We start from the raw sequence: 16,961 nt of genomic DNA on the forward strand, positions 1-16,961 counted from the left end.
TATATATATATATATATATATATATATATATATATGTAAGCATATGTGCGCCTGCTCAAGCAACTGAGCTAACCTGGCCACGTAGCAGAATATTAAAAGGCTTCTCCTGCAACAAAAACAGGGAGGAAGGCCAACAACTTTAAGAGTCAAGATACTCACTGTGGGTGGCATGATGTACGACTGATGATGTAGCCAGGATGGGTTGTGTACCTGCAGGAACAAGAAAGACACACGTGTACCAGGAGATTACATAATAATAAAGCAAAACGCCATAAAGTTTGCTGTATTGTTTTTAGATTTAAAGCATTTTTGTTTTTATGTTTCCCAATTTATAGAAATATGACAGCAGGTCTGTTCTCTGTTAAACTCCAGTACAGTCCAGCTTTGAGGGTCTGAAAGTACCTGGTAGGTGGACACAGGTGAATGCATGTATGGGGAGAGGGAAGTTGGCCCCATCATCCGGTTGGGGGCTATGCTGTAGGGAGAGGAATAGAACCTACCAGAAAGAGACACAAAGTTATTAGTCACCACAACATGGTCGCACTCTCTTTGGGTGTACAATGGATTTGTCAGAGTAGTAGTACTGACCCATTCTGTAAGGCTGGGGTGGGGTCATAGGTAAGCGTCATTCCTCCCTGGAGAACAGAGACAGTGTCATTATGAGGCAGATCACACGCAGTGTTGTATTATAAAGCATTTTCACAAAAGTCATTAAGACATGAAGAAATAAACTCACTGTGTCCCCATCTCTCGTCCAGGGCCGGCCGTTCTGCAGATATTTTCCTTGGCTCTGACGCTTCTTCTGGCCTCCGTCAGCAAATTTACACAGCAGGGGTTCTGGCGGCACTAGACCAGTAAGAAAACATTACCTTATATCAAATATATTTTCAGTATCAGAAAATGTAAAAACTGTTTGGATAAGATTATTTTCTTCAACTTTAATTTCTTTTAATTTTTTTTAGGATGCTACATTCAAAACAAGATGTCACTTCAAGGTAGCCTCACCTGGAACTCCAGGTGGAGTCTTGATATATTTTCCATTGAAATGTTGTATGATGGCTTCACATTTCTCGGTTGACTCCATCCTATAGGAAAAGAAAATATTTAATGTTTCATAAAAACAATCACTGTGTTTAATAGTAGTGGGTTACATGGTATCAATGCTGTGTGCATATATATCATTACCTGTGCTGACCACCAGAGGACTCACTCACCATGATTTACTAAAATTTGTGCAACTGGATATTTTCTTCAAAGCAGAACAAGAGGCTACACCACCACTAATGGACTTAAACAGCTGTCCTAATGCGTGTCACTAATTAACCAAAGCTTATACCTGGCAAAGCCCACTCCTCGGCTGGTTCCGTTAGCATCGCGGAGGATGCGTGTGGAAATGGCCTGGCTGAAGGGCTTCAGCATGCTCTCTAGCTCCTGCTCGTCCATGGACATTGGCAGATTGGAGATGTATAAGTTGGTGGGGTCCTGCTCCTGTTGCTGAATGGAGTAAAGACATGAGAGGATTAATGCACAAGGATGTGCGAGAAGACATAGCTCTTTGTTTTCTTTGCATTTTGATGTTCATTTTGATGTCCCTCCAAAAATCAAGAAAAAAAAACACAAAAGCTGCCAGCAAATACTAACACAAAAGATGCCAGCAAAAATCTGAAGGAATTGATTTGACTTTTTAACAGGAAGTGTATGCTATTTGGAAGGGTGGCATGTGCAGGACATTAGACAGTCTGAGGGAAAGGGTAGAGGGTTTGGAGTAAAGGCGGATTTCATTTTGGCGTGAGCTGCATGGATGAGGTCTAAGGAGAAAAGAGATATGCAGAGATGGTGAGATAGTATTCTAGCAGGACATCAGCTAAGCCTCTCTCTCTCATTTTGACTCTCTATTTCTGTCTCTTCTACTTTTGTTCATCCAACACGCTCCTTTTCTTCTTCACTCTCCTGTCTCATACTCCATCACCAAAACGTTAAGACCAAAAGGGTAGAAGACAAGCCCATTATGTGAGACTAGCCTCTTGGGACGATGAAAGTGCAGGATCCAGGTAATGTGATATCAAAGCATAATTACATTTCAAATGGCTCTCCATCCATGGACGATCTAAAATGATTTTGTGCTCTCGCTCGGTGGAGAATCACAGCAGAGACATTTTGGACAAAGACCTTTGAAAATGATCTGAAGAACATCTAAAGCATTGTGCTATCACCGTCCCCACAAGGCAAACGTTATCATCCTGTTAGTTTGGTCACGGTAATATGTTGCTTTTATTCAAGCAGTTATATTCATGTGGTAATCCTGACCTTGAATGCAGGCACACAGGCCGGCTCTGCTGACTTGCATAAATCAGACCAATTATGCAGCTTTTCACAATCTGAATTTGAAATGATTAGAAAACAACCTGTCACACGTGTGACAGTGCATTTTATCCTTTTAAACTATTTTGTAGGCTCTTTCTTTGCCTCCACATTTAATTTGACCATCAGCATCTTGTAGGATAATCTGTATCATCCTCTAACCATTATGCATATTCATTATCTCAGAGTGCAGATGTGATTAAATTCCAGTTAATTTCCAAGCCATGAATAATGCATGTGTAATCACTGCGACCTGTGGTGAAGGTGATTTCTCCTCCACCTCCTCCTCCTCCTCCTCCTCCTCCTCCTCCTCTTTCTTCTCCAAAGCAGTGAGAACAAGAGATGGAGCTCCAACTCATGAGAACGAGCAGAGAAGACCTGCTGCGGGTTTCGACCGTGAATGAGTAAGAATGAGTCAGAGAAATTTGACGCAAACATAAGCCTTGTTGTAAACCCGGAGTGGAGGGGTGAGTGAAATCAAGTTATTCTGTGAGAGAGGAGCCATATGAATGTCAGTGATCCAGCTTAACGAGAGATCAGCTTTCCCAGGGTGTTCGTGGTGTGCATGTACGTGTGCATGTGTGTCATAATCCGGTTGAGGCAAGGCTGGTGAAGTGCATGTGTGATTGTTGTGTGTGTGTGTGTGTGTGTGTGTGTGTGTGTGTGTGTGTGTGTGTGTGTGTGTGTTAACAGGGCGGGTGGCTGGGCACAGGGCCCTGCTGACTGGGGAGCTGCTCAGACACTGAGTCAGATGCCACCAGGGAGAACAGACATGTCCTTTGTACGGTGAGCTCAGAGAGCAGACCCTGGGACACACTCCCTCAACACTGTCACCACTATGAAGCATAACACACACATACACACATGTACACAAATGTAACTGTGTACATCCATGCACTCTTGTTTTTGAACACACATATTCTACAGTTCATTAATGCCCATAAAGACACAAATTTAAGCATATACCCAGTGCACCGCCTGGCAATTGTTCAAGGGCGCACGCACACACAAACTGAGGCTTAATTGGCTTATATTCCTGAGCAGTGGCTCATATCACAATAACAAAAAGCATGAGGAGAGAGCTAGATAGAGAAAGAGCTCTGAATAGCTTTAACAGAGAAATGTATAAGAAGCAGATAAGACAGAGGAACAACCTTTCTGCTGTGAGGTTAATAATTCACCATTTCATCTGTAATGAATAATTCATCATTCAACTTTTTGCTGAGTCACTGTCATAATGCCTGAAATGTTTTTCATTTGCTGAAAACTCTTTGAATTGACCAATAGTTTGATTTAAGCTGACACCAAATCGTAAGAAATAAACCCACCAAATATTATATTATTATTATTATTATTATTATTATTATTATATATTATTATATACATATCAAGTGGGGTTCTTACCTTGGCCATCTGAGCCTGCACTCCACCAGCCTTCAGCGCTGTCACTGCCTTTTGAGCTGAGGACGGACTGTCAAAGTCAACAAAGCCATAGCCTGCAGGGACCGAGACATACAGCAAGACATACACGTTATGACAATGAGATAGGCACACAGCAGGACTCTGTGGACACAGGCATGTAATGTGAGCTCATGAAGCAGTCATTGTACTTAAATCTGAAGAGACAGCCAGTCCGATTTGAACTGTGCTTCTTCACAGAGGACAGATGTTGAGTTATACAACACGTCCCATATTATCACACAATGCACACCTGTTAGGTAGGTGTAGTGGGAAGCTTAGCACACAGCAAACACTGGGCGACAAAATGCAAACAGCTTTATTACGAAGAATGTATCAGCAATGTGCTGTAACTGCAATCTTTAACTTTCTTAAAGTACAGCAGGGATGAGAAACCCTTTAGTGTTACGCTGACATTATTTCACCTGTTTGTTGTTGATAAGCAGTGAAGATATCATCAACTGACAAGATAGTGTTGGTGAATACATTATCTACTCACTTTGTGAACTAGACAGGCGCTATCCAACAAAACAGAACATAGTGGTGTATGGGGTGCATACAACCATGGAAAATTATTTGTTCCTGTTTACTAGCTGCCATACAGGTAGTTAAAATACAGTTATAGTAATGTAAAAATATTATGGGATTCCCTTTTTCAATTTCAAATTCCCATTTTCTCAAGACCACAAAATATATCCTGATTAGAGCTGGAATGATTACTCGATTAATCCCTTCAATTAAATGGTTGTCAATTTTCAAGCGAAAATTTTCCAAATTCCCTTTCAGCTTCTTAAATGTGAATATTTTGTAGTTTTCTTTTTTCTAACATTTTTGATTGATTCATTAAGAAAGAATTGGTTAAAAAAAACATTAGTTGCAGCCTTAATCGTAATAGAACAAGGGCACCTGATAGGCTTGAAGCAGCTACAACATTGATTACTTCAACAAACGTAAAATTTGTTGTAATGTAAACATTCTTCAAGAAGACACCGAATTTACAGATACCTACCAAATACCAAAACAAAATTAAATTAAACATGGATGAACAATTTAAAGAACACTTTGGCACCTTTGTTCAACAGTAACTGTGACCCAGCTGATGCCTTTACATCTCACCTTTGCACTTGTTGGTGGTCTTGTCCAGGATGGCCTTGGTGGACACTATTTTCCCATACCTGAAAAACAGTGAGGTTTACACTCATGGATCATCCTTGCAGTGCAAACAATGACTTATTTACATTCAATATTAGCATTGCGACATTGCTGAGGTAATCTAAACACCCTAAGGGGGTCGTGCTGCATGATGACTGAATTATAATTCACCTGGCAGATTCAGCGCAATGACACTGACTATAATTACAACATCTGATAATAAATGATGTGCACAGGGAAAGCCTTAGAGCGGGGGTGGGACATAAATTAAATTAAATTTAAAAAATGTCCTGTGGGTTTCTGCATGCTAGAATAACACTATAGATTTCCCATATCTTATTCCATCCTGCTTTTACACAGATGTCAATAGGGATCGTAACTCAAGGGGAATCCAACATGACAATCAGGTAAAAATAAATGTATGAATTTTCAGATAGTTTCACAATGTACTATCAATATTAAAATCCTGCATGATCTATTTAGCTTGCCATCTATATACACTGCCGATCCATAGGATAGTGCTTGGCTCAGGCAAATGCTTGTTTGCAGTGTCTATCGGTTCCCACCTCTCCAGGCATGTGCATGCAGTGTAATCTGATATGCCTCTCCTTGGCTGTCCTGTCCTATGCTGGCTCCCAGCCATACTCTCATTCTACTAACCAGCTTCTTTCTAGGCAGCGTTCTTCCCTCCACAGGGTCTTAGTGCCTCTCACAATGCATACCAGCTTTCATCCAGCAACACTGCACCACAGCCACATTTCATCTAGACGGGAAGAGTCACTTTCATAAAGTACTCTAAGGATTATGCAATGACCTGCTAAAATTGTAATCCGACAGTTAATCTGTTAGATTACTCCAAATTGGAAAATAAATTATTTCTTTTAAGTTAATTTAGGATTACTTTCCCTTCAGAAAAGAAATCTGTAAATCTTTATTCCTTTACCAAGGTGGTTTAAGGTCACCCATAAAGATGATTAAGTTTTTACGGGCATGTAGCCTACAAACATTCTAAATTAATTCTGAATACTACATGTTGGGAATAAAAATATAGAAATATTGACAACACATTATGATCAGATTTTACTGGAATAAAATATATATCAAATTTCAATACAACGACAACGCAAGAAGACCAAAATATCATTAATTTGATCCTAAAATACTGTTTATCATCAAAGTTCACATTATGGAACTCTCTCCTCTTTCTGCTTAATTGTTAATCCACTGAAACATATTCATACTCAGTGGCTTTTATTAGTGTCTGATTTCCTGTTTATCTTCATTTTTTGGTCTTATCTGTGTTCACACGCTACATTTTAACACTTTGATATGTTTTTGATAAATATATTTTTTATTTTACTTGACATTCAAGGCATCACATACGGACATTGTATGTTCTAATCATTTATCCTATACACATTTACTGCCAATTGAATCCACCCAGTGTTGATTAACTTCCTATTTAACATTACCATTTCTGATTTTAAGCCATAAAACGCAACCGGACTGGATGGATTTGCCAACATTGTTTTCTATATTTTCATAATCATCATTACTGTAGGGACCACAGCAATCAGCGTGATCTATGACTTCACATTATGACTAGCATTTAAGCTGTGAGCTCTACTTGCTCACTCCACTGCTTACACAGTTGAGATAACCATGTACTGAATTGCACTCAGAGGTCTCGGACTATGTGATGCAGAGCAAAAAGAGGGCCAGGAGACTCAGCCATGTGTGAGAGAGCACAGTATAGTCCAGCCCGATGTCCATCCATGGTCAACCACCAGAAACGGACCAGTCCGAGAGAACCAAAGCGGCAGCGAGGCACCCAAAAAGAGACAAATGCAAGGGCTGGAGATGGAGAACCAACCCCCATTCCGTCCTCTCATCCCTCTCTCCCTACACAGTACAACTCAAAGCGTGCATATACAACTCTCAGTGTGGGGGAGGGGAGCTTTGGGAGTGTTGTGTCCTTATACTATGCACACATTTCCTGTTTAAACTTAGAGTTAACTAAGTCAAATTCCCTCCGTGACTTGTCTACCTACTGTTTTACATCTTCATCTACAAGCACCTCCCCTATTAACTATTACTGGATACAGTATTCTCTCTCAGTCTAGTTTATCCAAGAATTACATTGATCTTAATGTGCTCTGCTAAAAGGCAAATTTCATGCAGTGATTTTATCTGCTCTGTAAAAGCAGAAATATGAGAACTACCCCCACAGAACACCACCTGACACACAAACCCTGAACTCCATTCACTCCTCCCCCTCTGATTCTCTCCCACCCCCCACCTTCATGCCATTGCCCTTGTTTGTCTTTCCCTTTCCCTTGGGCTCGCCGTTTCCTGTAGGGTTGGGCAGCCTCATGTGAGCCATATCTTCCAGACAGCTGTAAAATAGCAGGCCTCTCTCTCCCTCTCTCCCTTATTCAATCTCTCTCGCCCCCTTTTCCCTCCTTTTGTCTTACTCCTCTCCTCTGCTCTTCTGGTCCTCATCACCAGGCTCCAGAATTCAATTAAGTGAACCCAGACCATTCATCTCAGCCCTACTTTGGTTTGATGTCTTCCACTGAAGTCCTAACAAACATATCAGATGGATCGGATGATGCCGTTGTTTGATGTGTGACTACATGCTGCCACAACAGAGTTTTCACAGGCTCACAGTGATGAGCAACATAGTGTGGTATTTATAGTGCAGAATATGACTTTAAAACAGCATAGTCTCATTGTCATCATATTGTTTGATGATAATCTACAAGACTAAAGCACAGAGGAGCAATAACTCATGTAGGTGAAAACTAAAGTCTAAAAAAGAGCAAGAGGAGAGACATACAGAAAGAATTAGCGTGAGAAAGGGAGACTAATTCTGTGCCTAGTTGTGCCAAAGTGAAATAAATTAGTTTGCTGCCAAAATGATTGTTGGTTTTTCCATAAGGCCACTAAATTATGGGCCTTAAAAACATGTGGATGAAAATGTGGCCCTCTTCTTCGCTTGAGAAATACATGCTTTGGTATAGTTTAGCACTAATGTGCATTTCAAATATAAGGAAGTTCTGTAAGTATACAGTCATGCAATCCTTGGTGTATTCAGCCAGCAAGCCAGCCAGCCCTAGCCCATCTATCCATGTACAGTACATGCAGAGTAGATTAAGATAGAGTGATGGCACTCTATCTTAATCTACTCTGAAACTCTAACCTGGTATTTGTGCACAGCGGCGGTCAGAGAGATGTATTGGGTGTAGATATAGAAGTTGGAGCTATTGGTTTTTGGGTGACTTACGGCTGACAGAGTTTGACCAGATCCTGGTCTGTGGTTCCTGGATGGAGGCCACGGATGTAGAGGTTGGTTTTGCTCAACTGCTCTCCCCCATTGCAACTGCTACCATTGCTGATGCAGGTGGCGTTGCTGCTATTGTTGTTGTTGTTGTTGGGGCTTGGAGGAGCCATCTGATGGTTGTAGGGGGACACATACGTCTGCTGCAGAACAAATACAGGGCAAAGTCAGATTTGGTTTTAGTTCAAAGCAACACCTGGCACCTGGTTCACAAAGCAAATACTTCTTTAGGTACATGAAATTAAATTTGCACACTGATGCAGAACTGTAGGTAACTGGATATGGAATGGTTTGCTAACTGACTTGTTCAAACTACAAGCTTATGAGGAATAAGGTAAATAAAGACACAATTAGCCAGAACATTTGCAACAGTGGCTGTTTAACCAAATGAGATGGTGGCAAAAGTATCAAAAGGATATCGATAGGAATCTAGCTGCTTCATCTGGCTCAACAGGTCAGGTGAGATGAGGTCTTTTTTTTTCTTTTTCTTTTTTTAAATATGTACAGTAAAAATAAGTAATATAATACAAACATTAATATTATGCAATGTATATACTAGGGCTGTGAAATTAACCACATTTTGATAGGAATTTTTATTTTGGCTCCTAATGATCACAAAAACAATGTAATCGAGAAAAACGATTATTTTGCACATTCAATTTTGCAATCAATCTTATATTGTCTTGTGTTCTGAATGATGCGCACACTTTCGCTCCTCCCGAAGGCTAAACTTACTCAGACAATAGTCAGCGAGCTCCTGTTTGTGGTATCTGGTGGCATTTAAAAATCACATGTACAATTCTAGTGAAATCCTACGTATTTCCTTAATTTGTGCATTAAAACATTTAAATGTATCAATGTACCACAGGCTCTGAATGTGCTCTGGTTTAACAGAGATAAGAATCATAAAAATCATCAGCTTCAAGATTACACAGATTCAAACATTGAATATTAAAATGAATCAACTTCTCCATAAGCAGCCAGCACCAAAATGTTCTCTTCAGGACACCTTTCTTGAGCAGGAGATAACTGATTGGTGGCCCCACACGTCAATCAGTTTGTGCAAAAATGAAGGATGGCTGGCAATATTTTTGGATTATTAAGTATGACCCAGTCTTTAATGTTGTAAGATTGAATATTTAAATTGACTAGCCTTTATTAACTGATTATATAAAACAATTATACACCCTGTCTTAATGTCATTGTGGACGTATTTAAAACAATATGTCTTTGTTTGCAAAAACAAGAACATGGTACACTGATTGTAATGGAAATCTATTACAGGTTGTCTAAGAAACATAGTATTCCTTGTTGTTTTGAATGTAATGGTTGAGACCTTACCTGTAGTATTATATCTTTAAGTGTGTCATTCAAACTGACCTACTTTTGAATAGAATTTTAGAGAAATGCTACTTTTGGCAGGAACGTAAACTGTAAAAATGTGGCATACATGGGAACTATGCTTTGCCTATCTTGTTGTGTTGATAGTGAGCCCATTTCAATGTAAAACGAACCGTATAACATTAAAATCTGGTTGGAATTAAACTGGCTGAGAGCCGCACTGCTGCAAGAGAGGCTTTCATGTTGTGGGTTGAAGCTGGAAGGGTTTTTGCAAACAGTTTTCACTGGGAGTATTTGAAACAGTTCCAATTAAAACTGTTCACAGGGAGATCTGTGGATTGTCCACAGTAACCAGGACATTGTTTCTGGAAAAAAAAACATAAACTTACCCACACATAAGAGAGTGATAAGGGGTCTTAAATGTATGTGCAGATGTGTGCACACATAATAATTTTATGCAACGGCTGTTTTCAATATTTGCATTTAAAAACATATATTAATACTATGGTTCATGGTTGGGAATAAACTAAATCAAATGTATATGGAAGTAAAAATTTGGCCTTGGTTTTGCCTTCCTCCCAGTGCTGGCGGAGGAGGAACTGTTTGATTAGTTAGGGTCAGTGGCTCTGCCCCTGGGAACAATGGGATGGCTTGTTGAACACCACAAGGTCAGCTCTGGACCACCAGCTTATTAACAGAGAGGGAGTTGTCAAAAGACTGCTAGAATCAAGCTAATTATGACCTCTGGATTTTTCTGCTAAATCTGGTCTAAGCAGCTGGTACAGGTTTAATTCCAGAAACACAAAACCATGAGGGAACATCACATTTCTCACAGTGCGTGGGCAAGAAGAAAGAAAAATCAACAATCGTGTGTGCGCAACACACCATGACCAATCAAAAGAGCTGAGCTCACTAACCACGTTTTTATTGGTCACACGTTACGTCAGTCAAAACAGAAGTTCAACTAAAACAAAGCTTAAATTCGGTAGGAGGGAAACGGGATAAAGTCGTATTAATTATTTATATGGTAAAATTCATTAGTACTTTATTTTGCATTATGTGCAATACAAACTCACAAACAAATGTGTCCCCGAGCTGTGAAAGAGTTGTGAGGAAGCAACAACATAGCTAACATTTAGCTAGCTAGCTAGCTGGATGTTGTGCCGATGGAAGGTAACGTTAACAGTAGTCAGCTGTTATTTGTTTTAACACTTAGTTAGCTAGCTAGGTAGCAACGGTAGAGGCACCCATTAAATGTTTTACCTGGTCTAATGGTAGTTTTGTTCCTCGTACTTGTCAAAACTTTGTTCAACGTAAAGTTAAACTTGAATGCCCTTTCAGACGTGGAATCTATAAAACGTCAATTAGACAATCTGACAAACAGTACTTAAAAAAAAAAAACTTTTACAACGTTACTGTGTTTTTGATAACAGTAAAGGTAATTTCTTTGTGTTCCCTCTAGCTACATAGACCAGATTAATATCAAACCTAGATCTATACCCATCTGATGTCTGATCTACAGACAGGATTATACATAGAAAAATGTACATATTTAAGATAAAAGCATGTATGATGACGTATGCTTGAAAAATGAGTGTAACATCCCCTAATACAAAGCCATTTTTACGTAACAGCTAAACCCAGAAAACAGGACAAATGTGTAATCGGATATCTCTTATGACTTAAATGTTGTTTAACAGCAACATCCTTTCAGACAATACTGACATGAGTAGCAACACCACCAATTCTTTTGCAAGCTTTATCGCATCCACGGTACACCATCTTATGTTTTCCCAACGGTCTAGGACTCAGCTGTCAGAACTTACTTCTTTCTTTTTAGTCAAGCTGAGAGAATCACAGTGTCCATTCATCTCGGTCCTCTCCTCTAATCTCCCACTATTCTTAAGCATCAATAGTACACTGTTTTTCCACAATCACAGCCTCTTCCTGTGCTTTCCCTTGCCTTCACTGTAGGCAGCCCACACAGACTATCAGAAGGGATGCACCTGCAGAGGCCTGGGGAGATAGGATCTGACGGGAGACCGAGTCCGGGCCCAAGCCTGACTAGCGAGGCCTGTCTAATTAGGATCTGAGCTTGTTAGTGGAAAACACTAATCCGTCTCATGTGCTCTCAAGTCAGAAGGTAGTGTCTCATTAAGACCGCTCTACTGGGCTCTTTTTGAGAAAAACATGACAGTGAGTCAGAACCACACCTACTCCCCACCTGCCCAACCACCAGCTCCAGGTGTTTTGCCACCTATGTGAGGTAATGCCAAACACAGGCAAATATGTGTGTTCAGAACAACACAAATGCAGTTAGAAAGGGAAGGTTGGAAAGTATGACCAGAGTCTTAAATGTGCATGATTGGGGAACACCATTCTTCTTTTTTTCAGCTCATAAGGTGGCATATCTGCTCCGTTTGTCTGTGTCTAAAACCTGACCTCCTGGCATGTTACTGATTTTCTTCCTACTTGTTACTCTTTAGACCACAGATGCCCACAAAATCTTTTTTCAATTGTTCTTCACGTGCACCAATGTCATATCTGAGCATTTACTTTTATTTTTAGTGTATTATTACAAATCATATTCTGTCTATGAATAATTGATGCTTAATTGCTTCTGTCATCACATCCCAAATACTATCACAGAGAATATGCAGTAATAGTTGTAGTAAGTTACATCAGCTCTTTGTATTATTATTATTATTATTATTATTATTATTATAGTTGTACTACAGTAAATGGCCAACAGCATGATACAGGGAGTGTGCTCCAGGCAGCAGCTGAGGACTGATGAGGGGATTACAGTTGGATAGCAGAGGTGATGCCTGTAGGGAGCACAGGTGACTCAAGGACTCAAAGAGAGAACAATAAGAGCCAAGTGAGGCAGGATGTATGCCTTTAACTCTATAGTAATAGCAAAGCTATAAGTCTGATTGTCAGATGCTTGAATGGTTGTATCTCTCTGGCAACACAAACATTTTTTGCAACTGATAATACGCTCTTATTAAGATCATTTAGTTATTTTATTTAATAACATGTATCCCAATAGAAGCATATAGTTGCCTAAAATGAATTACATTAATTTTAAAAAAGTGTCAAACATTCATTATTTGAATTAGTTCCAAAATTAAATGCATTTTGCTTATCATTATCAACATAATTCTACTTGTATTACCATACTGTAGCATTTCAAATAATCTCTATATTGCCAGAACAGTTTTTATACATGCTGTGCAAGTGCATGTTCATGAATACAAGAAATATCTGAAATGTGGAGTCCTACCTGCTCGGCTAAAGAAACTTTAAAAGGCACCATGGAAAAGATCATAGTTTAACAGACAAAATCTCTTTATGTTAAATTTCTGCAGCTGCAAGAAAATGTGTGAAAGGTGGGAAGAACCAAATAAGAAACGTAACGGAAATCCTTGGCGTCCTGTGGCTAAAAGGTGAGACGTCTCCTTGCTCTCTTCTTCTGACCCAGTCCAGTTTCATAAAAAAACAGCAAAATCCTACAGACGGTTGTTTTCAAGGGGTATCAAGCACTCTAAAGAGAGCAAAAATTCTTGGGACATGTGATTTATCAGTTAGGAGGAATGTTAAGGCTGTCTTCTCCATGTGGACTGAACCACTGACAGACAAGAAATCCAGGTATGTGGAACACAGGGGAGGAAGAAAAAACAATGGGGGAGTTAATCGAAAGCAGAGGAAAGCGGGATCTCTTAATCCTTTTCTTTTCTCCGCCCTTTTTCCCGTAGTAAAAGACACACCAAGGGTTACCACTTGACGTTGGACTTATAAGCCTTCCCTCTTTGTTACTTTCACACTCGAACAATGCAAATTGTGTATAAAAAAAGGTCAAAACAAGTGTGTGCATGTCTTCTTTTAAGGTTTTAGGGTTTATGTTTGCAGAGCTCCTCTTGAAATGAGCAATTCAGGATTCCAGGAATTCCAGGTCATTAATCTGACCAATCTGTATTCCTGCCAGCCTCAGGGAAGGGAATAGCACACGGAGGGAAGGAGATATTTGATTTCAGCTTTGTTCAAACGTTATTTAAAAAATGCTGAGAGTCACGCACACATCACTCAAGAGACATTTCTTAATAGTTTAACAATTCCTTCAAGAATCAGCACTATACTCCTAGACATGACTAACTAGCTCACACTATTGCTGAAACCTGTAATTTTCTATACGTCCCAGAATGGTGGTTGAACATGTCCCCTCCATGAATTATTCACATGAGAAGACCAGCTAATCGATATTAGACCCTATATAGTGTTCCAGCTCTGTTGTCATTGCTGTATAACGGATATTCCCATCCCATACAGCCACATTTATTACATCTACATGAGCCTTATTAAATGGGCTCTGTAACTTTCCTCTTCTCCATGGTGCCATGCAAAACCCGCTCAGTCATCAGTTGGACTGAAGGGGTGGGGCATATCGGTACGCGCAAAAGAGGAAAAAAACTTTGCTAACTTATGGTTAATTCAATGAAAACCTAAATATTACGCACTTGATTCAACCCCCATGAATTCACATGTCAGTCGAATATCATTAGCCTTTATTAGCTTATTTGCAGCCGTAGAATTATCTACAACACATTTATAAACTGATCTCTACGTGCAGGCTGGGTGTAGGAAGAGAACAGCGACCGTATCGGGGGGGAAAAAAACCCGAAAGCAAACTGTTGTAGTAACCTACAGGCAACAATGCAAAGGTGCCCAGTGTTAGTTTGCAACAATGTAGCAACAACATAAGAAATCCGATAGCAAAGGTTGCAACAGCAAGTAACAGAGTTTAAACGTCGCCTGTGATCCACTTTCAAGGACACTGCAGCTTAAACAGCCGAGCAGCTTTTAACTGAAGGGCTCGAACGCCGCATCAAGAAATTTCTGTTACAGAGAGAGAGATGGTAGAAGTGGGCTGTGGGTGTTGTTGTTTACCTTCTTGATGTTTTTGCCGTTGTAGCCGTTGTACGGGTTGAATCCTGTCCTTGACGGCACAGAGAGCAGCATTTTTACACGGCACTGTGTCCGGAGGAGCGGAGAGCCAGGCAGGCAGCTGACGTCAGCTAGGGAAATTGAGCCAGGATCAGCAGTAGTGATTGGAGTCGCTCTTCCCAGCACTCTGATGTGCTCCTATGGCAAGCTCCACACACTACACTGCCTTCATGCTTAGGTGTGAAATCTCACTTTATCTTAGGGTTTCATGCCCACAAGCTTTCTCCTCAACCATTAAATGAGAAATATAACATTGGAAATATAACATTCCACTGTACCAGTGCTCATCCAAATAACCCTGTAGAGTCTAGGATTTGGCGAAGAAGTTGGGATTTTAAGACTTTGTGCAGTGACTTTGTCACATTGCCCCTTTCAGTAAATATTAGTAGCAGCTGGTTTTAGTGCCAGGCTAACTGTGCTTCAGGTCAAGAGGCAATGATGCACCATTGCCCACTATTTTAGTAGAAAGACATGACTCGGTCTGACCTGGAATAAGTTGTACAAAATGCATACTTTTTGTCCAGATGTGGCTCCTGTATTTACATTTTTTTGGAAAAGTAAAACTTTCTCCCCAAGCTGACTGGCAAGTTAACGGAATCAGCTAAACTATCTGGAAAATTGTACAAAATTGTAGAAATATAGATGTAGAAGGTAGCATAGTGTTAATTTCTCAAGTTTAAAGTATAAATATTATCCAGTTTTGATTAATCACATTAATGCCATAAAAGGTAAATCAGGGTATTTTCAGCCAGTCTACTATAGTTTTTGCCTTAATGACAATGACAAATGGAGAGTGAGCTCCATGTAGCTCCTAGTGTTCAGGAACAATGCCCTCCCAAGCATACACAGAGGATCAACTCCAAAAAGTGAATAAGTTTGAGCTGATTTAAGGGACACTTTAAATTAAAGCTGCAAGCAGCAATGAAAGGGGCCTTCGCATTTGCGCATGTTGGGGGTGCTGGGGGCTCCCAGTTAACGCAGCAGTGTATTTCCATGACCATGAGAAATTACATATTTCAAAATGTGCACTACTTTCTGTGCCCACTACGCAGCGCTACATAGTAAATCTGATGATTTTTGTCAGGGCTTACTTCCTGTTGCCAGTAGGGGACACTATGACTAAAACCCATTATTGACTTGTAGATGTTCTCAAGCCTAGTCTCTCATTAAATTAAAAAAAAAAGTGGGAAATTGGACAATGTTAACTCAAGTTACAAACCACTACCTGTTTTGCGGCGTTACATGGTAATTTGACCCATAGCACAGGGTTGGACAGAAGCGCAAAAGCTTTGCAATGTAGCTTTTTAGATTGTACTGACCAATTTTAAAGTCAATCTGTAGTTAAATCTGTAGGAGGAGTTTGTTAAAGTACAACTCCTAAAAAGGGCAAAAAATCACCAAATCATCATCAAATCAAAGGTAAAACAAAGCAACAACAAGTAATAAAACAAATTTGATCATCTGATTGCAACCAACAAGGGCCTTCTCTTCCATTTTGGCTGTTTTTTTGTTTTTGTTTTCTCAAACAAAGCAGATGTATGTCCTGAGGGTAGAAAAGCTTTGAAACAGCATGTAGACCATCATGGCGCACTAAATAAATTATATTTATCCATAGTTAGCAGCTCTTACTGTACTTCCACGGCTTCTGTGGCTGGCTATCCATTATATACTGAGTGACATGGGAGCTCTATGAGATAGATTACTGCCTTTAAATAAAATAAATTAAATCATATTGAAAAAATTAAGCACCTGGGCAAAATAGGCAAAAGGTTTAGATGTTCTACACATACTGTACATATCGTATGTAGCTGTGATTATTGAGGATTTAGTCAGCAAAGCAGTAGTGTCATTTTATTTCATTCTCTCTTTGCTGTGGTAACACCTAATACGATACGACAGTATCACTCATCAGTTGTCGTGCTCTTAGACGGCTCTCATCGTTTGAATAAAAAGTGTTCTTATCAACAGAAGTTGCTTGGCAACCAAATCCCCTGACCCTTTTGTTTCATCTTGCGTACCCTTACTGATTAGGCCTCAAGTGTGTAGAAAACATATGCAATTGTTCATTCAGCCATACAGTGTGTTTTTTCTAGTCATGGCATTTGCATAATACATCTACAACCACACAATTCAGCAGCATAGAAAAACAGAGGACAGGCCTAAATACTTATGTTGATCGAGATGGATCATCCTGATTTCATCATGACGGTGTAGTCAGAGACAGGAGAGGCCATCATTCCATCATTCTCTACAGCCAAATATTGATGCATTTTCGACTGGGCCAGTTTCAGGCCAGAATTAGGTC

The 16,961-nt window shown here is 39.9% G+C and overlaps 1 protein-coding gene across 2 annotated transcripts in view; it reads right to left on the reverse strand.

The window, feature by feature from the left end:
* The window catches only part of rbms2b (RNA binding motif, single stranded interacting protein 2b), a 16,178-nt gene extending 1,371 nt beyond the window's left edge, over positions 1 to 14,807 (reverse strand). For both annotated transcript variants that reach the window (XM_032521130.1, XM_032521131.1), the window contains exons 1-10: positions 14,600 to 14,807; positions 8,258 to 8,454; positions 4,936 to 4,994; positions 3,766 to 3,857; positions 1,337 to 1,494; positions 1,006 to 1,085; positions 737 to 846; positions 589 to 635; positions 403 to 496; positions 160 to 210 (exon numbers count right to left, since the gene is read on the reverse strand). In XM_032521130.1, coding sequence (XP_032377021.1) covers positions 160 to 210; positions 403 to 496; positions 589 to 635; positions 737 to 846; positions 1,006 to 1,085; positions 1,337 to 1,494; positions 3,766 to 3,857; positions 4,936 to 4,994; positions 8,258 to 8,454; positions 14,600 to 14,671 — 960 coding nt within the window. In that variant the 5' untranslated portion in view covers positions 14,672 to 14,807. The remainder of the gene's footprint in view (positions 1 to 159; positions 211 to 402; positions 497 to 588; positions 636 to 736; positions 847 to 1,005; positions 1,086 to 1,336; positions 1,495 to 3,765; positions 3,858 to 4,935; positions 4,995 to 8,257; positions 8,455 to 14,599) is intronic.
* Positions 14,808 to 16,961: the final 2,154 nt, after the last annotated feature.

This window comes from Etheostoma spectabile, chromosome 7, assembly GCF_008692095.1.
Source record: "Etheostoma spectabile isolate EspeVRDwgs_2016 chromosome 7, UIUC_Espe_1.0, whole genome shotgun sequence".
Lineage (NCBI taxonomy): Eukaryota > Metazoa > Chordata > Actinopteri > Perciformes > Percidae > Etheostoma > Etheostoma spectabile.